Here is a 26,823-nt window from a genome sequence, read left to right on the forward strand (position 1 = left end):
ATGGAAATGAAGCAACAAATGACTTATTTAATAGTGTGGCTGAAAATAATTTTACAGGGAAACAAGATATATACAGGGCATTTAAACAAATAACAAATGACCATTACCCAACTGTACCAGTAAAGGTTATAACATTAATATCAGTAACTTATATAACTGCAACTGTCCCCTTTATACAGGTTTATATTTCGATATAATCCTCTGTTGTTGTTTCAGTGTGATTACTATTTGCCAGGCTTGCAGTCCTGGCAGGTTCAGGGTTTCTTTTAGGGAATGACATCCTCTTCAGTAACCATTAGAATTACTTGTGTGTCCTTGAGCTTGGATCCATTTCTGATGAAAATAAAGATATCTTTTTATTGAGATATTTTAGCTAAATGTGTTAATTATATCGGACATCATAGAAATAGACATTTTTAAAACATGTTTAAGGCTAAAAAAAGTGTCTTCTGGATCAAAGCATGTTACTGGCTGACAGCAAGCCAGACCTTAGGGGAAGCAGCTGACTGGTCATTGACAGGAAAGAAGCCGGTGAAGTGGTAGGGACAATTTAACAGAGGGTAAAATTACCCCGGAAGTGCAAGACAGTCTAAAAGCATGGCTTGCAAACAGAGATTTGTTTAACCTAGAGTAGTGTTACTGTACTTATAAACACCCCTGTTGTTACACATAAAATACTGGTAATTACAAAAGCAGAACAATCTAACATGAGCTCTTACCAAACTGGCTTCATCAATTTTGATTTTGGGATGTGGAATTGGTGGATACAGTCTATACAGTAGTTTATACCTAAAACGAGAAATATGATTTTTATAGTAAGAAAGTGGACTACAGCCAGTCTTTCAAAATTGGTTTTCCTATGCATTTACTTTTTGAGTTGCTTTACAAATGTGTGACAAGAATTGAAAACATTACGTTTCAAGGGATTTCCTGCACACATTCCTCCCCAATTTTACAAAACCATTGACATTTTAGTGCTGAATGTATATCGCTTTCTATTATTTAGCTATAATTTTCACTAATTTAGTTTACTTCAATTTTGGATAATTCAATATTCAAGAATGCATTGCGTTACACAACATGTATTATTATTATTATTTATTTATTTCTTAGCAGACACCCTTATCCAGGGCAACTTACAATTGTTACAAGATTATTTTTACATACAATTACCCATTTATACAGTTGGGTTTTTACTGGAGCAATCTAGATAAAGTACCTTGCTCAAGGTTACAGCAGCAGTGAGGATTGGACCCACGACCCTCCGGTCAAGAGTCCAGAGCCCTAACCACTACTCCACACTGCTGCCCTATCCTATCCTTCAGTATTTTTTTTTTTTTACCTATTTCAATTAATTCATTTCTCCTCAAATAAACATGGTATAAATATCTCTCATACATTCATAGTTTTCAATAAAACCAAATCAGAAACACTACAATGAATGACAAACTGCACCTCCTCCTACAGTATTAATGTGATTGATCTATTTTGATCCTTACCAAGGTTACATTTCATATGATTCGTTTCTCAAGTGGTTTACCATTAAAAATCATACATAAGGTATTTCATAAGGTAAATTGTATTAAGTATATATAAAAGCGACAATAGCTTACCTTCTGCAAATACACACCAGGAAAATGATCATTATTAAAAGTACTGTCACCAAAGCCAATATCAAGTTATTGGAAACTTTCTCTTTTTCAGAGCCTGTGGAATAAATATAGAATAATAACACATTTTTGTTACCCAATATTGTAAATAATGCCAATGTTCCCCCATCTAGCAATGCCCCTTCCTCTCTATAGACTTCAACAATCAGCATCATGCTCATTGATTTCAAACACATAATTGGCCATTTACGGACATCTGAAAGACAACATGGATGACTGATGAATTAGTCTTCATAGACTTCTTTGACTCTGCTAGTATCTAATTTGAATGGTGTGGTCCTGGACTGGGATTACCTCTCTTTTGAGGTGACCAGTTCTTTACAGGACCTATGATTTTAAACATAAATCTTTCAGGCTAGCTGCTTATCCAAACACTCATCAATTCGGAGGTGAAAATTCCAGCAATGCCTTCAATGATAAGAACAGCAGCACAATCCAATCAACATCATAAAAATAGCAGTTTCTCTTTGGGGCTTGTGACAGTCTGGCTGGCAGTGGTGAGTGTGATGACGTCACGGACCAGGAAGTTACTGACACAAAAACAGTGGATGGGCGGGTGAAGCTGAATGCTCGTGCACTCAGCGTATTTAATAAACAAAACAAAATTTAAACAAAACAAAAGGGCACGAGGGCCAAACGAATGAACAAACAAACAAGTAAGTGATGTGCTGGGTAATCCAGCACGTTTTAGCAATTGTTTTTTTAAATGTTACTCGCTCTCTCCGCTCCCCGTACTCTCCTCTGTACACCCAACCTCGAGTGCAGAGAGCTGCAGGTTTATATACTCTGGCCGAGGGATTAACTAGTTGGTAATTATCTTATTATCCCTCGGCCAGAGTCTGCACGCGTTTGGTAAGGATGCATGACTGTCAGCTAGTTAAATAATCAGTAGCTGATCAGCCATGCATCCTCACAGGGTTTTTAAATATAATAATAAAAGACGCAGCGCTTTTACCCGCGCCGCAAACAAAAATATAAATAATAATACATAGGGGCGGGACACTCCACCACAGGGCTCCATTAATGTTATTAAAGGTTATAAAGGAAGCATTGTTTAACCTTACTGGTAACGTACCAACATATATAGCTTCAGTCCAGTCACTCCATAGAGATTCATTAAACCCGCAGCTACCACCTCCTTTCACTCTCAATTGCAATGTGTATCTTCTTGACAAGTCGAGATTTGAAAGTGTATATGGTGTGTTTATGTTTTCTATTTGAGTCTGAAGAAAATGAATACACATGTACCATATTAAGCACAGCAAGTTGTAATAAAGCACAGTGAATTCAAGTGCAGTAAATCACAGTGAATAGTATGGAAAATGGGAAAAACTGCACCATTACTGTCCGTATATGAGCTCCTTATACTGTACATAAACATTCAACATTCAAACATAATGTTACAATTACATTTTTTTTTACATAGTGTTCAGCAAAGTCTTAATGGTAGATGAGGTAATATTTATACTACCTTAATCTTCAGATGTAAATCATCAATACAAAGCTCATATATAAAGCAGCTTGGTGAAATTTGAAAACTGAAAGGTGGCTGTTCCCATTTCAGCCTAAGGTCATCTGCAACACTGACATGCAATGGTGGATTTAATTTTTCTGAAAAATGAAAAATGTCGAAAATACAATATCAAGACTAACTCCTTTAAACAACAACACCTTAATTACAACAAGAAATCATAAATAATCAGAGAACTAAATCCAGCTCTTATTAAAGACATTGAAGACACTGAAAAAGACTGTGTGTCAGGAGTTCACTCTTACGTATATGGTCAGCAAACATTAATACAAATACAAAATTATTATTCAATTCATTTGACTAAAGTGTTATTTTAGTTATGAAGTTATGGATATTTCACACTTAAATACATTTTAAGATAACATATCCATATATGATCTTTAATGGACAAAGTTTACATTGTTAAAGTAAATACATCCTAAATTCTTGAGAAACACACACATACTTTACAAATGAACATGTTTTGCAGAGATCCTTTTCACTTAAGAATTCAGAACAAATAAACAAGTTATGTACACATTATATTCCTTACCAATTTCAAATCTGTAAAATTCCTGTGATAGTGGTTGAATCACTGTTTGCTTGCTCGTTCCATTAACATATATGGTAAACTCGGGAAAGTCTTTATAGTTTGGAAAGTTGAGGCTTGGAAAGTGACAGACAGTTTTGCTTTTCTGCATATCCTGTGTGTAGTTTGGACATTCTTCTGTGTGCTTTTTTCGGCTGGAAAATAATGTAGATATAGCTCTTCTGTTATTTGCGAACATCGTCTACAATGCTTTGAAGATTACGAAAGACAGTTTCTACTTACCTGAAAAACAAGTAGTACTGTGTTTCTTCAAGGACTTCCATGTGGAAAGTGCAGTTTAAATATGTAACATTGTAAAATATACACTGTAAATCCTTAGCTGATGTTCTGGAATGGTCTGCAAGGAAGCAAGATATATATGTTCCATTACAGTATAAAGTTTGCAATATATATATATATATATATATATATATATATATATATATATGTGTGTATATGTTAGCAGTAACACATGGTTATGCCATAGAAATAACAGCTATTTAATTGGAATTCATAAGGACGATGATTATAATACCCTACAATCCTGTACTTTTATTTTTGCTTGGTGTACAAACATTTTTTTTTATTAATCAATTTCTTGTATGGATGTTTTTTGTTTGTTTATGGCTATGAAATCTTGTAAATCGTGTGAAGATTTGTAAATACCTTCATAACGATGGGGGAACAAAGCACACACAATTACAGATAGGTTTTAGAAAGTGTTCCTACAAAACAATGAAAACTATTAATAAATATATGAGCATAATCATTTGCAGCATTAGGCAAGCACCCTCCTAACTACAGTACAAGTGAACAGTCAAAATATTGTTCAGTTTCTACATCAGGTTGCAGGTAATAAGATAGCAACTACCCACTTCTCTGATTTCAATATTTAAAAAATAAAATATTTAAATAAATATTTAAAAAATACATGAATGTATTAATATTAACAAATGAAAAGTAAATGTGCATTACTCACTTTTCTGATATGACAGGTTTGCCAGACTCGTGAAACCTACAAACAGCAAAAGATGGATCATTATTGATTTTGCTTTAGTCTTCATTTATAACACAAAGTTACAACAGTCAGGCAAAACTGTTCTTGTAACTGAGGATAAGCAAACGGGCACATTGATAATCTCAGACGTAAGAGTCATAATATGCCAATCACATAATTTCAGGAAGTATTCTTTCTTACTTCCTTAAACGCATACACAATAAATAAAATAGCTTTTAGCCCCCACATGTCTCATAAATATAAAATAATTGTGATGATATATTACAGTTACTCAGTCTTTGTCATATCTTGATGGCCTGCTCCCTCTGAAAAACAAATCTAGTTCCAATATCAAACTGCCGTGGTTCCATCTGCACTCTAATCCAATCTGCATGAACATTTAACAGAAGTCCCAAATCACCTGTATTTCTAACATTTTTGTATTATTGTTATTTATAAATTCATTCACCAACCTCCAATGTTTCCCTTTCAGTATAATTTATCCAAAACCCTCATGATCGTTTTCAAGCCCAATGGCAAATAGAAAGATGGCATTATCCTTGCTGTTCATGAGATGCAGACTCAAGTAGTAACAATGGCCCCAGAATTTTTAAATGCTGTATTTGTATCTATTGGATTGTCGTGAAATTTGTGCAGTGGTGGCTCATAAGAGGAGGCTGAGGAGGCACTGCCTCATGGAAAATTTGAAATAAATATGCTTTTTTTATTTTATTATTGATTTATTTATTTATTTATACATAATATAAGTAGAAACACATAGCTTTAACATGGAGGCAACACTATTTTAAAATTATAATTAAGAGTACTGTTTCTGTTTGTTTCTTCAAATTGTAATGTACCTTGCTCCAAAATTAAAGTTTGCCTTTTTATTTAATAGATACGTTTCATATGTATAGAAGGGTATATAATTATTTTGTTGGTCATTTATTTAAGTTTAGCAAATTAGGTTGATAGGATGTGCTTGATTTTGGTCTGCCTTTATCCTGCCCTAACAACTTTGTTTAGAATATATTTTATGCAAAGTATGTTAGTGACGTGGTCTTGAAACCTAAATGCTGTATTCATGTTGTATACAGTGCATTTTTAAACATATGTTAGCGTGTGTAACAGTTAAGTTTATTAGAATAAACTATTAGTCACCTCGCTACAAAAAGGATATTGCTGCTCTAGAAAGAGTGCAAAGAACAGCGACCAGAATTATTCCTGGTTTAAAAGGCATGTCATATGCAGACAGGCTAAAAGAATTGAATCTATTCAGTCTTGAACAAAGAAGACTATGCAGTGATCTGATTCAAGCATTCAAAATTCTAAAAGGTATTAACAATGTCGATCCAGGAGACTTTTTCAACCTGAAAAAAGAAACAAGGACCAGGGGTCACAAATTGAGATTAGATAAAGGGGCATTCAGAACAGAAAATAGGAGGCACTTTTTTTTACACAGAGAATTGTGGGAGTCTGGAACCAACTCCCCAGTAATGTTGTTGAATCTGACACCCTGGGATCCTTCAAGAAGCTGCTTGATGAGATTCTAGGATCTATAAGCTACTAACAACCAAACGAGCAAGATGGGCCGAATGGCCTCCTCTCGTTTGTAAACTTTCTTATGTTTGTATGATTGGCTACTGTTTTCTTTTCTCTACTGGTTAGTGAAGGAAATGCGTTTAACAGCCCAATGGGGGTAAAACGTTAAGATGATATGAAAAGTGTTGTCAGTCAGAATACAATAATAAGATCCTATTGCTGCTGGGGGCTTAACGGGACCACTAGCCCTCTGCCTTTTTTCAGCCTCCCCATTTTGTTGGGCCAGACCGCCATTGGATTTTTGAGATGTTATTCACTTTTCAGGTTGTCAATACATAACGTACAGCCCTATAACCTTCTGAAAAAACTCTTCAAACAGAACAGGCTTACATAAAAAAACATTTAACATTTAAGTTAATCATTGTGATTGAAACATTTCTATCGCTGGTATCAATCAATGCACATTCATATCCTGTTGAACAATTACTTCAGATAGCCTCTTATCATTACTTGCAGATGATTGTTATTGGCATGTTAACCCACATTATCTTCTTTTCCATTTGTATTTGCTAACAGGGGAAACTACTATGCTATTTCACAAGAAAGGGATAACAAGCGATATATCTGCAATAGCACATTTATAAAAATGTAATTTCTCTTAAGACCAATTTGCTCAATTTTTGTTGAAGGAAAATAAAAATGTTAAACAATAGTAAAAAACAACTTCTTAACATGATTTTCACTGATTTCCTGATTGCTAGGGATCATGGGAGAGACTTAGCCCTGTGACAAATGGGAAACAGAGACTGAAAAGAAGTTCCAAGGAATGCTGGGAAGTTTGTATTTATTTCAGTCAGCATCATAAGTTAACCTTCATCCTTTTTGAAATTATTAACAATGTAACCTTACTTGAAAAAGTGTCTGTGCTGTTTCTGGGCACTTGATTGTTTTCCCATAACAGAGACCCACCTCCTGCACTGTGACCTGAGCAATTCATACATTTAAAAAATTGAACTAAAATACCTACTGAAAAATAATGCCAACACATTTTTAAAAGTAGCTACGAGAGCGGTGTGCACCTGCAGACTAAACACTGCAGGAATCAAAATATATCTGCTCACCTCAATAGAAGTAACCTGTCTTTCAACTAATGCCTCCTTATCGGTGGAGGGGAACAACACGCATTCAGGCATATAAAGCAATACTACAGCTGGATCGAATACCAATCTATAAAAACCTGCAAACAAGCTAACACAAATCATTACACAACAATGAAAATCCCTCATATTATTTTTAAGTGTGTTTGTAAATATTTTTTCTATTACTAGTATTACCATAGACAAATGAATGAATGAATGAATGAATGAATCGATAAATAAATAGCCTATACGAAAACCACAGCAAAGCAGGCTTTGTATTTAACCTTTTAAACTCGAGCCTAATTTTGCCAATTTGTATGTTATCCCTTTTAACTCCTGTTCCATAAGGATTACAAGCATGTAACACACATTAAACGAAAGGCCACAAAATTCTCTTTCTTCACTGACAAACACACAGTTATTGATATATATTATAAAAAACTACCCCCCAAACAAAAACGCATAACAAAAAATTCTAATTTATTTTGTTACTCACTGAGAACAAAAGACCTCAAGGACAAAAATCACACAGCAAAATGAAACTTTTATTGCTTCTGAACATAAGTGCCAAATTTGGTATGAAACAGACCTTGACACATATTTTTTTATTATTATTATTGTTTATAAACAAAAACAACAATTTATGAAAAATAAACAGAACTAGGAACGACGGGCATATGTGATATCAGTGGAAAGCCCAAAGCCTCAGCTTTCTTATATTGGATGTGTTTCTACGTATTACAGTTTTTTAGTTCAAGGCACTTTAACACACCTCCCGATTTGATGTGCAATACAGCACTGCACTAGTGAATGTATTGGATGGTGAGTTTCTGTAGAAACATCACATCCGGGCATGTGTGGTGTCTTTGGAAAGCCCAAATCCTGCGCTTTCAAATGACATTAGAATCAGAACGCTATCTTTTGAAGCCACCGAGTAATAGGCAAGAAACGAAAATTAGGGATCTGACTCATGTCACATGACTCAAGCCTGAGTTGCGCTTTGCTGTAGTTTTGCTTTGGAATGTCTGATGCGGACATGTAGGTTACTTACTGTAACCCTGGTTCCCTGAAAGAGAAGACGACCACCAAAACATTACGTATGGGATATGCCTGCCTATTGGTAGGTATCTTCTGAGCTCTTTATACCAGAGCTGTCGATAGGCCCCTTTCAGTGATGACGCCCACTGTCCCGCCTACAGAGGGGTTAAAACCTTCATTACATGGAAGGCATGTCTCTTTTTGCAGTGAAGCCGTGAGGGCGACAGATGCGACTTCGCTGGTTGGTGGTCGTCTTCTCTTTCAGGGAACCAGGGTTACGGTAAGTAACCTAACGTTCCCTTTCAATTCAAAGACAACCACCAAAACATTACTTATGGGAAAGTATACCAGAGCCGTCATGAGGGAGAAGGAACAGCAGCTTACGAGGGACGCATTCGAACCGCATAACCAAAGGTCAGCGGTGTGAGCATGCAACCTCAAGGACCCTTGTGCCTATTGAAGGCAAAGAAGGATCTACCACATTCACTTTTAGTCCCGTCCGATACCCTCCGTAACTAACTATGAGGATACAGAGGTTGCGTACTCATTTTTTAATTTTTTTTTTCTTTATCAATGCTGATGCTCATGTAAATTCTGGTAAAGTACAAAAGACTCCTTAATGTTCTCTGCTGGTTTGCCGTGTGACATAGATTTGGAGGTTGAATCGTAAATACCAAGCAGTGATATAAATACTGCCAGCTATAGCTTGAAACCTAAGTTTGACCTCGGTAGAATGTCAGCGCTGGTTACGGCACTGGTCTTGAGTAACTATCTATATTAGACTTATTAGAATTGCTGAGCAAATTTGTAGTACCAGGAACATCTTTTATGTTCCTGTTTAATCTGAAGAGATGTAGGATATGTACACCATCTAAAAATTGAGATAAGCTTGCAAAACTGTGTTGCTTAATAATAGATAATATCTTGTTTACAGTGATGCAGTATACATAGAGGACACTTTGTGCACTTTCATGTATTGTATTGTAGTTGTATTAATAGATTCAATTCTTTTAGTCTGTCTGCATACGACATGCCTTTTAAACCCGGGATAATTCTGGTTGCTCTTCTTTGCACTCTTTCTAGAGCAGCAATATCCTTTTTGTAACGAGGTGACCAGAACTGAACACAATATTCTAGGTGAGGTCTTACTAATGCATTGTAAAGTTTTAACATTACTTCCCTTGATTTAAATTCAACACTCCTCACAATATATCCGAGCATCTTGTTGGCCTTTTTTATAGCTTCCCCACATTGTCTAGAGGAAGACATTTCTGAGTAAACATAAACTCCTAGGTCTTTTTCATAGTTCCCTTCTTCAATTTCAGTATCTCCCATATGATATTTATAATGCACATTTTTATTGCCTGCATGCAATACTTTACACTTTTCTCTATTAAATTTCATTTGCCATGTTTCTGCCCAGTTCTGAATGCTGTCTAGATCATTTTGAATGACCTTTGCTGCTGCAACAGTGTTTGCCACTCCTACTATTTTTGTGTCGTCTGCAAATTTAACAAGTTTGCTTACTATACCAGAATCTAAATCATTAATGTAGATTAGGAATAGCAAAGGATCTAATACTGATCCCTGTGGTACACCACTGGTTACTTCGCTCCATTTTGAGGTTTCTCCTCTAATCAGTACTTTCTGTTTTCTACATGTTAACCAATCCCTAATCCATGTGCATGCATTTCCTTGAATCCCTACTGCATTTTGTTTGAGAATTAATCTTTTATGCGGGACTTTGTCAAAAGCTTTCTGGAAATCTAAATAAACCATGTTGTATGCTTTGCAATTATCCAATTTCAATGTTGCATCCTCAAAAAAGTCAAGTAGGTTAGTTAGACACGATCTCCCTTTCCTAAAACCATGCTGACTGTCTCCCAGGATATTGTTACCATATAGGTAATAAATACCATATAGGTAATTCAACCAATGAGGATGGCTAAATGGTTTGCTATGGCCTTCCTCGTGAGTGAAATACATTGAGCACTCTGTGAACGCTCACAGGGTATTCTGTTTATATAACAAGCATGTTTAAACCTCACAACTGATTTCAGAGCAATATGTTTGGAAGATTTAATTTATGTTATTATTATCATTATCAATAATTACCGATAAAGTATAATCAAGACTTGAATGACTTATGATTAAAACTGAAACAGAATTTAACATTTATTGATTCCAAGTTACAAAGATTACATGCATGAAGAACCCAGGCATGCAATGGAGCCAGTGGCACAACAGTAGTTAGAATAACTGGCCTTGTTACCACCGGTCTACTGGGAGTTCACATGACCACTAGGAGAGTGTCTGAGGAGCATGTCTCACTCAGCAGTTCACACACAGTCCATATTTATACAGACAGGTTTTTGCATCTTAAATGATCACAAGGTTGAGATTGCACTCTTAAGCTATCATGAGGTCACCTATGCACTTTCTACTTGCTCCGCATGGGGTTTTAGTTGCTTCAGGCTAATTCTTACCATGCTTTGACCACACCTAAGTGTCTTGAGTCGTCAGTTCTCTACTGTTTTTACAGCATTTGCCCTTCTTCAAACCAGAGTTCCTTGTTATCAGCAGCTCGGCTGGACAAAAGCAAAGATAATTTACATACCAATTCTTGGAATTAACTGTCACAATATTTCTCTACACTTTACTAAGAAACACAGTTTGAAACAGTGTGATTTTCCTGTAATTCTGATGTTGGATTTGAATAAACAGATAGATTCCAAAATGAGATTCAGTAAAAAAATGTAAATAAATAAATAAATAAATAAATAAATAAATAACCCTGTAGAGTTAATGATTTTAAGGAATTGAGGAATAAACATACAGTTTAGAGTGCCATTTGGTTTTGGTTTTGTTAAAAAATATACAGAAAAGAGAAGACCATTGACCCTTTGTGCACAATCTTTGCTTTGCCATTAGTTTTAATGCATTGCCACTGAAGATCGAATGATAGTGATATGTACATTTAACACAACTCATGATGCTTGAGACCCAATTCAGTTAACTGCTAAAGTATTTAGATACTGAAATTTGCAGGCATTTTGCAGATTGCTGTGTAATCTTCTTAAACCCATAGTCTTCTTATTGCTGTTTAGTGGTAATAATTCCTTATGTTAATGTGCACATATAAATAATTAATAATGTATAGCACATATCAGGCTTTTATCTTCAGACTGAATCTTCATATAAGTTAAAATTACATGTAATTGTAGCATTATATGTATGATTTTTGTTTTTCTGAAACCATTATGAAGAATACCTAGTTAGAAATACAGATTCTAAAACATAGAGAAGAAAGATACTGTGTGGCGTGGTACTCCCCACCCCTGTGTGTATTTCACGTTTTGTGTTATTTTGTATTTGTATTTGTTGTATTATTATTATTTAAATGTACTGTTTTGTATGTAAAAAGACGTTATTTTATTGTTAAATATTTTGCAGCATGGATGGAGTTAACCCATCCATGCTAAACTGTTGCAGAATGTGACGGTCTCCAGATTGATTAATTTATTACTAGTTTGGAGACGGTCATATGTATAAAAACCCGAAGCTTTGGCTGATCGAGGTTGGTTGTTCAGAGGTGGAATGTGAGTACAGAGAAACTAAAAAGAATAATAACAATTGCTACTCGTGCTGGCTTAATACCAGCGTGATACTTGTTGTCTTTAGTGCTTGTTCAGTGTTTTGTCTGTTTTGGCCAACGTGCCGTTTGTTTTTGTAAAGTGTTTTGTTTTGTTTAAACTTTCTGTTGTTAAAATGTGCAGGCAGTGGTTTCATACCCTGCAGTACTGACTGTGTCCATCTTCTTCCAGGTCTAATCGTCATCACCAGCCAGCCTCCTCATGTGGTAAATAGACGTGGAATAAAAACGTGAAGGGCACAGAAATGCAATTTAAAAATATTTATTAAAACTAAAAAAACAGTGCATTAAAAATAAAAGCAACACCGTGACTTTGCTAAAACTGCATCACAAATGATTACATGAAAAACTGATGTACTCCTGGGGCTTTAACTAAAACCTCTTTTTTGTTAGACTTTTCCTTCACAAGAATGTAAATAATTATATGCTGTATTACCATACAAAACAATATCGCTTCCTACTGTAGTGCTGGATTCTGCATTATATTATAGACCTATTGGCACTATACTTTTTTTCATATGGGTTATCAGTATAAAACTCTTCATAACTGTGTACCACTTTTTAAAATACACATAATAAACAGATACTTTGCTCTTTGGGTTTTTAAAATGTTGAGATTTACAGTACACTTACAAAAAAGAAGTAGCATATTGTTTGTACCAATTTTGTTTATATTGCATATCAAACACTTGCACATGCTAACACATAAAATACCTTCAAAGGAAATCTCATTTTAGTGCATGCATCAGCTCCCCACAATGCTTCTACCATACTATCTGAACTTCAGAGGTTAGTTTAGTTACAAATTTGCTATATTCACTCGAATAGTTTGTTTGTTAGTAGAAGTATAGTAGGTTTTATTATTAAAATTGGTTATAGGCATTTTCGTAACAGTATGGTTTTTAGTGGTTTTTAGATATCCTTGCCACATTCAGGGCAAAGGACATCGTCTCTCTCTGCAAGGAAGCCTCGCCCCACCAAGGAAACAGAACATTTCTTGCAGTTGAAGCAGTCGTTGTGCCACTGACGTTCTTCAAAGGAGATGTACTTGCTTCCTCCAATTCCTGTGAATGCAGTGCTATTCAGTTACAACATATTCTGCTGCAAAACGCTGTCTCTGGTAACTCATGCTATTTTTTCATCTTGTATCTCTCATAGCAAGTTTGTATCTTCAGCCTACACTCCTTGCATTGCATTTGTACACAATAATCCCCATACACACAAACACACCAATCTCACGTTTTCCTGTAAAGTATAATTCATTGAAAGCCTTACATTCTGCCTATATTTTTCAGCTGTTTTTTTTTTAAATGTACGATTTTAAAATGAATGCCTTCAATGTGTATTTAATAATTTGACGTTTCAAAATGAGTAATTATTAATGTATCCACTTACCTAATACTGAATACTGTAAACCCAGAAATGCTAGCAGTTCATTTCATTTAGAATATTATCAATAAATAAAACAGAAAATAAGACTAGCAATATCTACTCAGGGATACCACTGGTACTACAGTACTGCTTTTGTTTTGTATCAGTAAATTCATACTTGTAGACAGGATGTATCAATCCCCAAAAATGTACCGCACAACTCTAGTCTAGTAAAGTGATGTAAGAATTTCATATTACATATTACAACCACTCATTTCAACACCCTGCCACAGTAAAGTGCACTTTAAAGTTACTTTTTCACTGATTTCATTACTTTTTTTTTTTTTTTTACAATGCTGATGGGAGAATGGATAAAAACAGGACATACCACTGATTGGATTAGTGCATCCTGCACATTTCTTGGCATACAGGTTACAGAAGCAGTTGAGGCAATAAGGGAAGTTGTCCCGAGAAGTGAAGCGCTGTCCAGACAACTGATTCTTGCATCCTGTGCAGAGAAAGCAATCCTTGTGCCAGGGCTGATCACGGTAAGTCACTCCTCCAGTGGTGATGGGCTGCCAGAAAGGACAGCAGTTAGACTTTAACATCAAGAGCAACATCATGGAAGAAGGACATGGCTACTATTACTATGTTCTGAATAGATCATTGAAAAAAAAAGGTTTTATAGTTCAGCTCTAAATGGTAAAGGGGGAGAATGGCTACTGATTTGACAGTCGAATAGTTTAGGTAAAAAATAATCGAACAGGTCGACTGATCATGTTGTATTAAATATCTGGTGCTCTGTTTGTGAACATACTGTTTAGAATCACTTTTCTGTGCACTACATTTTAAAGCTGGTAGAATTTTTTTTAAACTATTAGCGTAAAATTCCATTTCTATGTTAATGAATTGCAGCCACAACTGCCCTTCCATCCATCTGAAACTGCATGCTTCATAATTCACAATCACATGACAAGTCAACTGCCACTTTTCTCTCCTGCTTCTCTTAACAAGCTTCTCATTGGGTTAGGCACCTGCTCATCTCAGTGTTATCACAGAGAGTCTATTTGCAACTTGAAGTGGTCTTGAATGCATTTATATCAACAGCGTAACACTAAGAACATAGAGAGTCAATCTGGGTTATGTAAAACCCAGCCCACAATATTTTTAGGTACCTACCTTCTTGCACTGCACACATTGCATGGCAAACTGCTTCTCATAGCACGGCACGCAGTAGTTCTGATTGTCCTTGGGAATAAAGCTCTTGGTTCCAATGGGCTGTTGGCAACGCTGGCAGATGAAGCAGGTCTCATGCCAGCTGTTGCCTTTATGCTCCATCTTGCGAGTGCCTGTTTTGGAAAGACAGATAAAAGAATGTCTATGTTTTGCATGACATATTCAACATGTAAATAATGGCAGTAAGCAAGTATTAATGTTATTGTCCTATCAGAGATGTCACACTTCATTTCAGCTCTTGTGCCCAGGGGAAGTTTCAAGGCACCAAAAAAGTGAACTAATTATTATTTATTTTTTAGCAGACGCCCTTATCCAGGGTGACTTTACAAGATATCACATTATACAGATATCACATTATTTTTTTATATACAATTACCCATTTATACAGTTGGGTTTTTACTGGAGCAATCTAGGTAAAGTTCCTTGCTCAAGGGTAGAGCAGCATTGTCCCCCACCGGGTATTGAACCCACAACCCTCCGGTCAAGAGTCCAGAGCCCTAACCACTACTCCACACTGCTGCCCTGTGTAATTGATCCAGTTTGGAAAAAGATCACACACAAATACATAATACAGCAACACAACCCTGGGCGACTATAAATATAAGACAAATTTAAAAACAAAGTCATAAAACAGTAACAGTATTGCGCTTTGTGGTTGAATTTAATTCAATTCAATTTAGTTTCTTAGTCCTTTATGTAAAACATAAAAAAGTATGTCAAGTAGACCAACATTCAGCCAGTGCCTTCATCATTACACTGATAAAGGTTATAGCAGCCACAATGTTTGTGTACTTGAGTTTCCTTCTAATCAGTTTTTGGAGTTATGGATGATCCTCAAGCTCTCAACCCTCAGTGCCACCAGTTGATATAAAGACTGACCTGGCATAATAGTCTTCTTGCACTCATGGCATTTGGAGGAGTACTCATTGGAATAGCACTCGGTGCACAGCAGCTGCTCCTCCTTGGCAGAGAAGGGCTTGTCTACCAGTGAGCGCTTGCACTGGAAACAATGGAAGCAGTCTTCATGCCAGTGGCGGTCTTTGTAGGACAGGTCCTGGAACAGAACAGCAGTGCCTTGTGAGTACTCTTCAAACAAAAACGTGCTGCAGTTAAATACTTGTGGCTTTAAACTGTCTTGCAGGATCAGGTATTATTACTGTATCTCCAGACTGATACATTTTCCTTGACCTGCAAAGAGTCAGTTGTCTCTATAAATCTATGGAAAACATTCTATTAGTAAGTGATTGATAATGGTGAGAATCAATAAAACATTTTTTTCAAGATCATAACTATATATTTTGTATGTTTTAAGAGTGCAGTATTTTGCATTCTGTGTAAGGCTTGAAACATCTAAGACAGATGCAAACTCTTAGAATGATAAGGTATTGAAGATAATGTAAATCATGTTGCAAAATAAATGTTTTAGCTGTTTTGGAATGAAGTCGCTAGAAGAAGAATCAAGATAAACACTACTCTAAGCTAGCTGTTTATATTTCCCCATTGGCAATTTACCATTATAGTCAGGAATTGTTTGCGTAGGATCTTCTTTGTGCACAAGATAGGAGCCAATGGGGACATGACTTAATAATTCTTCTTCTGCTATATTTATTCATTTATATAAGTGGTCACACAGAATCAGACATTTTTTTGGGTAACAGATTGTACTACAATACATTAAATACAAGACTTGGGACTGTGGGCATCTTGGCAGGTGGTCTAATAAAGAATCAAAGGAAGGATGGGCACAGAGATCATTGTCCCAGCCCAGCTCAGTGGAGTAAAATGATTTTGATCTTCAATGGTAGATTTGGAATGAGTACTGAGCATAACAAATGCTAAAGTATTTGTAACAGGAAGCTGGTGACACACACAAGGTTTGAATAATGCATATATAGTATTCTGTTCTAAAATGAATGCCCCACAGGAGATGTGAAATGTCAATGCAGCACTGTCTGGTTTTTATAAACAGAGCTACAAACAACGTTTCCACTAAAGTGGTTTGTGGATGCCAAAAGCATGATTAACAACATGTGTTGCAATTGAATTTTCAACATCCAAACAGAGCAGGAGCTGGAGCAACAGAATAAAAATAGTTTTCATAAATTCCATCATGATGAATCAACTACCCTGCAGAAAGGTTATTTTGCAATATGGAAAATTTCCTAAATCCATTAGTAAGACCCATATAACTGACTTCTGTATACACCCAACCCCAGCTAGTTATTACGCAAGCCTGAACTTTTTGTTGTGTCTGAAACATTTTCCTTGTGATTTGGTAAATATTATTGCTGCATTAGGGCTGTTTTTATCATTTCTATTTAATGTTTGTAAATTAAAAGCTAAAGACTATAGACTAACAGCACTGCTTACAAGCAGACATATTACAACCACAGTTCTGAATTATTAATTGGTAAGTTCCCAGCCAGCACACAACAGAGTTTTTGTTGGAAAGTTAAGCAGTAGTAGCTCCCCATGACCAGAAAACAATGGATTTCTTTTTCTTTAAATGTAGTAGTCGCTAATCGTTTTTTATCATTTTCTCCCAATTTAGAATAGCCACCCACCATGCAGCCACCTCAGAGCTACAGCGTCGGAGGACAACGCAGCTCTCGGGCAGCTTACAGGCAAGCCCGCAGGCGCCTGGCCAGACTACAGGGGTCACTAGTGCACGGTGAGCCAAGAACACCCTGGCCGACCTAATATGCAATACTTTACATTTCTTAACATTAAAATGAGTTTGCTACACGTTTGCCCAGTTACAGAACAGGTCCAAATCCCTTTGAATTAGCTGGGCTGCGGATTGAGTCCACTTCTCCCCCAAGTATGGTATCTTCTGCAAATGTAACAATCTTAGAATGTGTATCTTGATCCAAGTCATTTATATAAAGGAGGAACAGTAAGGGTCCAAGTACAGTTCTAATTGCTTTGTATAATAATTTGCTGTCATTTATATACTGACCTGGGGGTCTGTAACATACCCCAATAGAAAACACATTTACCTACCAGCTCTATCCAAATTGACTCGCCTGAGATAAATTCTCTACTATATAGAGCTATACACCTCCTCCTCTCCTATCTAGTCTTTCAGAATAGTTTATACCCCTGTATGTGGAATTCTAGTTATTATTATTATTATTATTATTATTATTATTATTATTATTATTATTTTCTTAGCAGACGCTCTAGTTCTAAATGTATTTCTGATGCTTCTGGCATTTAGACACAGGCATTTCCTTGTTGATTGTCTTACTGTACACCTTTAGCCCTAACTAGAACCTGATTTTGGTCCCCACTCATACCAGGAAACCACAACATATTTATATTGTACTACTGAAAGAAAAAGTCCTCCATAGTACAACAAATGTCTTTCTATCCTCTGCTGAGCTAGGTCCTGATAATGGAGAGAGGAAACCCCTTAGTTATCTATCAAACTGTATTCAATGTCTCTTTGGTTATTTGGCACTATGACGGCTCTGGCGAAAGGTTTGTCTTTCACAGCTGTTGGGATGTGTCTTGCATGACTGCTCACTGAGCTGCAGTAAAGTCGATGCGGCACAGATCTGACAGCCAATGTCACTAACAGGGCAGGTCCAGCTGTGCTCGCTTACACACCAGCTGATCCAAGCCTAAGGAGTGTTCATACAGCAAGCATACCAATGACTTGGGTTATGTATCATTCCCCACTTTAAATAACACAAGCTTTAACTCATGAGAAGCCTTTAGTTTCTGTGGGATAATTGCAAATGGAATCTTTCCAATTTCTGAATCAAGATAAAATTAATTATGATTATGAATTATAACTTTTACTTGTAGATTATTATTAGGTGGCTTTGTGAACATTACGACAGAGGGGAAAGTGGGGCATAACACAACATTAATGATAAGTAATTAATACTATACTAAATAACTAAAAGTAATAAAAATGACACTAAATAAGGTTACAGCAGATGGACTGTAACCTATTTAGTTATGGGTTTTGTAATGTCCCACCAGTGCATTCTCCAATAGGACACATGGCTGACTGCTAGAGGGCAGGAGCAGTGTGACATACTTTGCTGTTGCAGCCGATGGGTTTTTTGCATTCCTCACAGTTATTGGAGTACAGGCTCTCATAGCACTTGACACAGTACGGATTCTCCTCCCGAAGGACGTACTTCTTCCCAAACAGGGACTCCTTGCAGTAGTGGCAGTCATACCGCTCGGTCATCCTGACACCTGGGAAGCTTCTCTCACCTGAGCAACAAAAAGGGAATCGCTACTTTACAGATCAATATTAAACCGTATCATTACATATTTATAATCCCAGTAAGGAAGTGCATCATTTTTTTACCTGTAATTTTTTACACACATTTTTCAGAGAATAAGGCTGTACAGATAGTCGTTATAAATCATTTCTATGAAATCAACCACTGGGTGATGGATCTGTCCTGATTCCAGCACATCTCATCCTGTGTGCAGATGTTTCTCATACATAGAACCCTACAGCACTTGAAAGTAAAATAAAGAAATAAACAGAACTGTATTTATTAGCTGATTTAATTAATTCTCAATTAAGATCTTTGTTGTAATGATTTATATAAAAGTATATCTTTAAAACGTGGTAAGTGAATTTTGAGTAAATGTACTCAATTTTACAAAAGATTTCTTTTTGTATTATCTGTTCTTTTTATCTCAATTAAGTAATGTTCTTTAAGTGCATATGCACAAAATGTAAGGTAACCCCCCCCACTACATTAGCTTTTACCCTGAGAGTCCGGATGCACATGGCATCATTCTTGATTTGACAGTGTTCAGCTCTGGCCAAATGTTTTGCATCACCCTACAGAATTAACTCATTTTGCTTCATAAAGTCGAATTAAACCTGCTGAATAATGTTATGTTAACATATTGAATTACATATCACTGTATACTAAACGAAAAATACTGTACTGCTGTTATAGCTTCCTGTATTTTCTTTGATTACATGATGTTAAATAAAAGGTCTAAATTGTGTTAATCTGCTTTTTTTTGTTTGTTTGTTTGTTTATTATGTCTCAATCCTAAAATTGAAGGTGATGCAACACTTTTGGCTTTAGCAGCCCTATGGACACTAGCTGGGTAGCACGGTATCACTGGAGATGTTGTTTTAGTAGCTGATCTTGCCTTTACACATCTCAGTGCTTTACATTCCTTCCTTACTACAGTGTGTACAAACATCAACTGCAACACAATATCACCATTCACAGAAACAAAGACACAAATATACATACGCATTTACAATTTGTTTGTCTCCAAATCAGAATAGATAAACAACCACTATGTTAAAGGTTATTTAAGATTATTTGAACAGGTATCATGGTAAATAAAGAACTGTTACTTTAAAACCAAAGAGACTTGAGTGTGTATTACTGTCTACTCACAAATCAGCAGCAGTCTGCGTAACGTGTTCTCAAAGAAGCACTGGCTGTCACATCCATGAACCAGTCTGGTTGAGTGTACAGTTGAAGATGCAGATATATGTATTATTCAATGGCTGCTCCCTGGAATTCTACAGTCTGCACAAGCCAGCACCTCTAGTATCTTTATCAGAAGCAGTGAGTGTTCTTCTGTGCTTAGCCACTTGAAACCCCCTCTCTATCATTTTACCATATATGGAAGCAAAAGCTGGAAACCTCACTCTTTTAAGGCTGACTGGAGGTGGCAGCAGGCAGCATCCATTCCAGAGGTTTATTAATTTTTTGTTATTTATTAATTTTTCAAACTATTTAATTTGCCTTGCCAAGGTCTGTCTGTGTCCATCTTCTCCAATATGTTGTTTTTCACAATTTCACTGGATTCATTCTTTTACACCAACAAGACTTTATTTTAAGCCAGGATAACCTCATTTAGAAGCTGCATCTGTTCCACTACAGAGAGCTGCTTTTATAATAATGTGGTGTTGTTTACTGGATTTCTACAAAATAACGTTTATCCATTATACATCTTCAAATGAAAAGACACACTAACGAATCACTCTGCAACCTGGCAAAGGGTAATGCTTCATTTGAACTGGACACTGTGTAACACCTTCATATCGGCTGCATAATACTGTATATTATCCTGCATAAAACCAAAATAGGTTCATAATTATCCACAATCACTTTGAAAACTAAAATAACATACATACCTTTTTCTTTCTTTCTTTTTTTTTTTACTGATATAATATTTAATAAATCTGTAATTGTATAAGTGTTAATGGGGGACAGGGTACAGTTCACACATACTGTTGAAATGCTGAATTTAAAGTACATTCATTTTTTTCTACCAAATAATGACAAATGATTATGCTCAGCTTTATGTAGCCTTTATGAAGGTGTTGTGAACCTGACATCATGAGAAGATGGAATTGCGCTATCTCTATAAAAGAGAGGTTCTTGAAGATTAAACAAATACGGCAGGTTCTTGAAGATTAAACAAATACAAAACTATTTAACTCAAGCAATTGTCTAAGTAATACTGGGACTGATTCCTGCGTATTTTATTAAAATGAAATGTTGTTGTATGTAAAATTGATAAATGAATTTAGGTTTAACGTACAAAACCTGATCTTAACTGAACAGAAATGAACAAAGATCAACTGCAGTACTTCTATTTAAAATGCAAACAATGTACAGTATGCATTTGCTGGTAGACCTTAAGGTTCAAGTATTCTAGTGTCAATTGTCAGCCCTCGTGGAGAATCCTGACTAATTTGTCAGAAAAACTAAAAAAAAGATCACTTTTTCACTGCTCTTTGAAAGAGTGCATTTGGTATTAGGTAAATATTTCTGTCATAGTATATATTAATATCCTTACTTTTTGAAAAACAGCACAAACCACAGAGCAACAACATTCGTGAAAACTTCAATCATTTACTTTCAACTTTCAAGTTTTGAAATCCAAAAATATATATATATATATAAAAAAATAGGCTACTATGAATTCGGCACAGTCGTTTTAAACAGGTAGGTCGCATAGTTACACTGACCATTAACTATTAAAATACGTTTTTAATGAAAACAAACTATAACTGATTATACACATTACAAAAAAACCAAGCCGTCCTGTCGAAAAAGTTTGTAAATGATTGCAAAATGCACCCCACAACTGCTGCGCGTGCACGTCACGTGTATTTTACCTCAGACACGAGCAAAAGAAAAATTAGACGCGCCTGTGGGATGATCTCATTTTACTCATGCGCAATGCGCCAGGGGGATACGGGTTTCTGAGGGGGTAATTAGTTACAACATTTAACAAGGCAGGGAGAATATCTAATTGTACAAACAGTAGTTCATTTTTACCTCGGGAGTTTTCCTCTGCATTTCTGCTTATTGGAAACACCTTTCAAGGAGTACCAGATAAACTACTATTCCCAGAAGACACTGCCCACCCCTATGGCCATATTTTCCTCAGTGGAGGCCAACTCGTTCACTCTCTTTTTGCCTCTATAGTCAGTATATACCTGTAATAATTTTATTGGTCATTTATTTAAGTTCAGCAAATTAAGTTTAGCAAATGTGCTTGATTTTTTTGTTTGCCTTTCTCCTGCCTTAACAACTCTGTTTAGAAAATATTGTATGCAAAGTATGTTAGTGATGTGGTCTTGAAATCTAAATGCTGTATTCATGTTGTATACAGTGCATTTTCAAACATACGCTGCAGTGTGTAACAGTTTATTAGAATAAACTACTGTTTTCTCTGTTGGCTAGTGGAGAAAATGCATTGAACAGCCGAATTGGAGTAAAACCTGTTTAGACTGCACTTGTAGATCTCTTGATCTAACCCGTATGCACTGGACTTACCTGACCTCAGCACCACGTTACTGGATTCTCAGCTGATGCACTATCCTTGCACTATTGCACTACTAATATGTAATTGTAGATATAACTTGTTGTAATCCTAACCGGTTACATCCTAGTTCATAATGTATTTTAGTACAGTAGTATTATTAGCACTTACTGTAAACTGTACAGTATTTAAATATGAATCTTGCATTTTAACCCTATACAGTACTGCCCTGTAACACCTATAAGTCACCTTGGATAAATAAATAAATAAACACATAATAATAATAATAATAATAATAATAATAATAATAATAATAATAATAATAATAATAATAATAATAATAATAATAATAATAATAATATGAAAAGTGTTGTCAGTCCGAATACAATAATATGATTCTAATGCTGCTGGGGGCTTAATGGGGCCCCCAAGCTCTCTTCCTTTTTTTCTTTTGCTCACCAGCCACCACCACCCTGATCTCGCACTTTGTTCCTCTTATTAAAACTTTCAGTATATCTGATTTGCGAATTTGCTTGCTTATCCCATCACTCTCTCAACACTCTCACAAATGGTCTTCAACAGAATTACATTTTCTGCGATAGCCAGAGCTAATTTTAGATAAGGCTAAATAAGTGTTCCTCTGGGAGAGCTTGCTTCTCTACTAAAAAGATGCCTGCCAAAACAATAAAACATGTGGCTCTGTGCCAAATGTATCTGGAGCCCAGTGTATATCATAATAAATATATCTGTGACACCTCCCAGCAGGTCCAGTAGACGATACCATGTACATTCTGTAGTAACCCGAGTCTGAGGAACACACAGGAGGGCATTTAACAGAGAATTGATACAGGCGAGAGTTTTCTGTATGAGTTAAGATATAAAAGAAGGTTTAATGGGTTGATTAAATGCAAGTAAGACTAAGTTATTTCCTTCAGTGTAGTCCACATATTTGCTTTCTGATACATTGCATTTAAAAATATATCTGCTGTATGGTAGATGCATGGTATTATGTTGAAATAAATCCCAATAATCGCTAATTCAAAGAAATGTAAAAGGAATACAGATTGTTGTTGATATTTTCTGAATGTTCTGTTCATTGTCTTCTTTTATGAATATTATATACTTGTTTTTAGACGTGGCCTGTAACATAACATTCAGTTTTCTGACAGCAGTTTATTTTTTTGTTTTATAATAAACAATGGCAAGTAAACTAGAACAAAAATCCCAATAAATGTCATTGAAAAAGTTTTTTTGTCACACCACTCCATACATCTGCTTTATTATAACTAAACCTTTTACTATATAATAAATAAAATAGTTCATATCCAGTAGCACTTTTATGCCAGCAGCATTTGTAACAAAAGCAATATTCTTACCCTTTTCTCAGGTTATGACTTCTGTCACAATGACAAGTTTTAACTGTCCTGAAAGAAAAAAAAAGACCAATGCACCCTGAATACTGAACTACATCCTCTTTGAGATGTTCTCCATACTTCTGATTATCCTTTAGTTCAGGGTGCCGAGTTTTGCTATCATCTCAGTGTTTTTTCCTGTCATTGTGTACTTGAATCTATCAGTTTTGGTGCGTTTTTTTGTAGTAATATTAATTTCAACTGAACTTGGGAAATAAGTGAGAATGACATTCATGTAAATATACATCATTGCAAGACTCTTCATATAACATCAAAAGCATTACCTAGCTAAAGTATGTTACACATTATCATTGTATTTGTTGATTCTATATGACCCTTGCCTTCTCTTAAATATAGATGAATAAAAATGTAAATGTTCTGTAAACTTACTGTCAACTTTATCTGAACTCCTAATCGTTGGTATGACACATGTATTTTAAGTTTAAGGGTTATAGATTAATTCTTCTATAGACATTTCTCACCCAAGAATTCAAATAATTAAAATGTTTTTTTTTATTATTTCCATGTGTCAAATAGTTAAATAATAATGCAAATGTGGTATCATCAATGATTATCTTGAATAGCATACAGTAACAGAATGTATTTCACTAAAAATCCTTCAGAATTAAGAACATTAGAAGCTACTCAAATTATATATATATATATATTTATATATTTATTTGTAAAAGTAAATTACACATCTTAAGAAATCCTCATAAAAAATAAATTAATCAATACAAATATTCCCCACATTTGGCAATAACCATTGCTATAGCAGCACAGATGTGGACAAAAGCCCTGAATATTAAAGAATAGAGAGCAAGCCCTTACCTTCTTGTGCTGTCTCTCTGACTCTCAGCCAGAGAATAAGAGGACTGAGCGAGAGCCTGCAAACTTATTGCTTTATTGGATTAGTGGACCTATGGATCTGGTAATTGGACAGGCAGGCATTCTTTATCCACATGAGCTATAAATACAAAATCTCTAAAGCACAAGCCATCCACTGGAGATAAAACCACTTTCACAGTGCACAACTGGCCTTGTAAGGCTTCATACTGTAGTCCGAGCAGCCCCCGAATGGAAAGTCAACCTGATCCTAGAAACTTTATCCTTTATCGCTCTGATATTTCTAACAGTATAAAAATGAGATCCGTGCAGCTCTGAGCGTCTCCATTCTAACAGTATACAAATGAGATCCGTGCAGCTCTGAGTGTCTCCATTCAAACAGTATACAAATGAGATCCGTGCAGCTCTGAGTGTCTCCATTCATGTTAGCTTGCGAGGTTCAGGGGGCGTGGAGCTGGGGGGGCCGCTAATCTTCTAATCTTTCAATTTTCTAATCTCCCGTTTAATTAGTATCTATTTACTATTTAAGACCTGATCACCTGCACCTTTTCTGTCTAGTGTTTCGTTTTCCTCCTCCTCCCATCCTTCACCTTCTACATGCCTTTGCATCGGTCATCTCTGGGGGGCAAGTGAGGCTCACTTCCCCGACCTCAGGGCTAGGCAGCCGCCTCCCTTACCTTCAGGGGTTCTCACCGCGTGAGTCAGAGCGGACCCCTGGCCAAACTCTGTCCTGTCGCAGCTCCTGCGCTCATCTCACTCGAGGCTCTCTTATATTCTGCCTCTCTTCAGGAATTGGTCACTCGTGCCGAGTCCTATACTAACCTCAATGCTTTGTCCTTATTTTCAGGTCCCAGGCAGCGTGACGTCTCGGCCAATCAGGGGTTTTACGAGCACCCCTTACAGAAGCCTCAGATGCTGGGTACCTCTCTCATCTCCTCCCGAGGGGCGGCTTTCCAAGTCATAACCCTCATATGTGTTTTCGGTTGCCGGGTCCTCCGCCCCTGGGATGCGCGACAGCGTCGGCCCCAGTCGGTGACCTCTTTTCTATCCTGTCTTCAGTCGCTGGGTCCTTCGCCCCTGAGTTGTGTCGGCAGCGCCGCCCTCAGTCAGTGACCATCTTTCTATCCCGTTTCGGTTGCTGGCTCCTCTGCCCCTGGGATGTGCGACAACGTCGCCCTCAGTCAGTAACCACATTCTGTCCTACTAACTGCTCCTTGCTGCTTCTTCTGCCTTATCCTTCCCCCCCAGCTCACGCCCAGTGAATAACAGTATAAAAATGAGATCCGTGCAGCTCTGAGCATTTCCATTCTTACATCATACAAATGAGATCCGTGCAGCTCTGAGCGTCTCCATTCTAGCAGTATAAAAATGAGATCCGTGCAGCTCTGAGCATTTCCATTCTTACATTATACAAATGAGATCTGTGCAGCTCTGAGCGTCTCCATTCTAACAGTATACAGATGAGATCTGTGCAGCTCTGAGCGTCTCCATTCTAACAGTATAAAAATGAGATCCGTGCAGCTCTGAGCGTGTCATGGTGCGTCCCAGTGAGGTGTTCTAAGGGTGGCAGCAATGAAAAGCTTCAATTTGTGTCCAACATGATTCCTTAATTATGATTGTTAGTTTCTCACCCGCTATATATATTTAGTCTCTTTTAAGTCTTAATAAAGCCATGCTGCAGTGACACAAACTTACATTCCCCATTGAATCTTTTTTTTTTTCTTCATGAGATCAGGACAGCTTCTGTAACTACTTGCAACAGACAGATGCTATGAACAATACATGGTAATAACAAAAACACAAACTAAACAGGGTGAATTTTCTAATGTTGTTATACTAATACCATTTTATAGAAACATTCTATAAACATCATATTTTCCCATGTGCTGAGAAACCCTAATGAGCGTGTTTAAACTTTATGAGGCTCTGCATCGTAAATGTTGCTCACTGTCTAGTTATCTGGGATAAAGTTGTGTAAAAACATCCAGCCAAACTGAACACGCAACAGGTACTGTCAAACCACAACTGTGTGCACC

At 36.4% G+C, this 26,823-nt stretch overlaps 1 protein-coding gene across 6 annotated transcripts; it reads right to left on the reverse strand.

The window, feature by feature from the left end:
* Window positions 1-24,883, reverse strand: LOC117406470 (four and a half LIM domains protein 2). Of its 6 annotated transcripts, XM_034011192.3 has the most exons (11): window positions 24,773-24,864; window positions 23,906-23,953; window positions 18,796-18,977; window positions 15,624-15,798; window positions 14,688-14,857; window positions 13,897-14,083; window positions 12,277-13,201; window positions 10,972-11,073; window positions 4,749-4,784; window positions 4,013-4,127; window positions 3,734-3,924 (listed from the first exon to the last, which is right to left on the reverse strand). In XM_034011192.3, the coding sequence occupies exons 3-7, from the start codon at window positions 18,949-18,951 to the stop codon at window positions 13,050-13,052; spliced, it is 840 nt and encodes a 279-aa protein (XP_033867083.3). In that variant the 5' UTR covers window positions 18,952-18,977; window positions 23,906-23,953; window positions 24,773-24,864; the 3' UTR covers window positions 3,734-3,924; window positions 4,013-4,127; window positions 4,749-4,784; window positions 10,972-11,073; window positions 12,277-13,049. The 6 variants fall into 6 exon arrangements, with proteins under 6 accessions (XP_033866414.2, XP_058885062.1, XP_033867083.3 ...); XM_059029079.1 differs by lacking the exons at window positions 13,897-14,083; window positions 14,688-14,857; window positions 15,624-15,798; ... (1 more) ...; window positions 23,906-23,953; window positions 24,773-24,864 and adding exons at window positions 2-333; window positions 720-789; window positions 1,614-1,707; window positions 2,746-2,893; window positions 3,142-3,281 and having other exon boundaries at window positions 12,277-13,050; XM_059029078.1 differs by lacking the exon at window positions 23,906-23,953 and having other exon boundaries at window positions 24,773-24,883.
* Window positions 24,884-26,823: the final 1,940 nt, after the last annotated feature.

The sequence above is a fragment of the Acipenser ruthenus genome, chromosome 8 (assembly GCF_902713425.1).
Source record: "Acipenser ruthenus chromosome 8, fAciRut3.2 maternal haplotype, whole genome shotgun sequence".
In the NCBI taxonomy this organism is placed as follows: domain Eukaryota; kingdom Metazoa; phylum Chordata; class Actinopteri; order Acipenseriformes; family Acipenseridae; genus Acipenser; species Acipenser ruthenus.

Excerpts from the sequence above, each read along its gene's own strand:
- LOC117406470 (XM_034010523.3), bottom strand. The coding sequence starts at position 4,833 with ATGAAGACTAAAGCAAAATCAATAATGATCCATCTTTTGCTGTTTGTA. Across the intron at positions 3,282-3,733 it reads ATTTTACAGATTTGAAATTG|AAAAATTAAATCCACCATTG; the intron begins GTAAGGAATATA and ends TTCATTTTTCAG. Across the intron at positions 2,894-3,141 it reads ATTTACATCTGAAGATTAAG|ACTCAAATAGAAAACATAAA; the intron begins GTAGTATAAATA and ends CATTTTCTTCAG.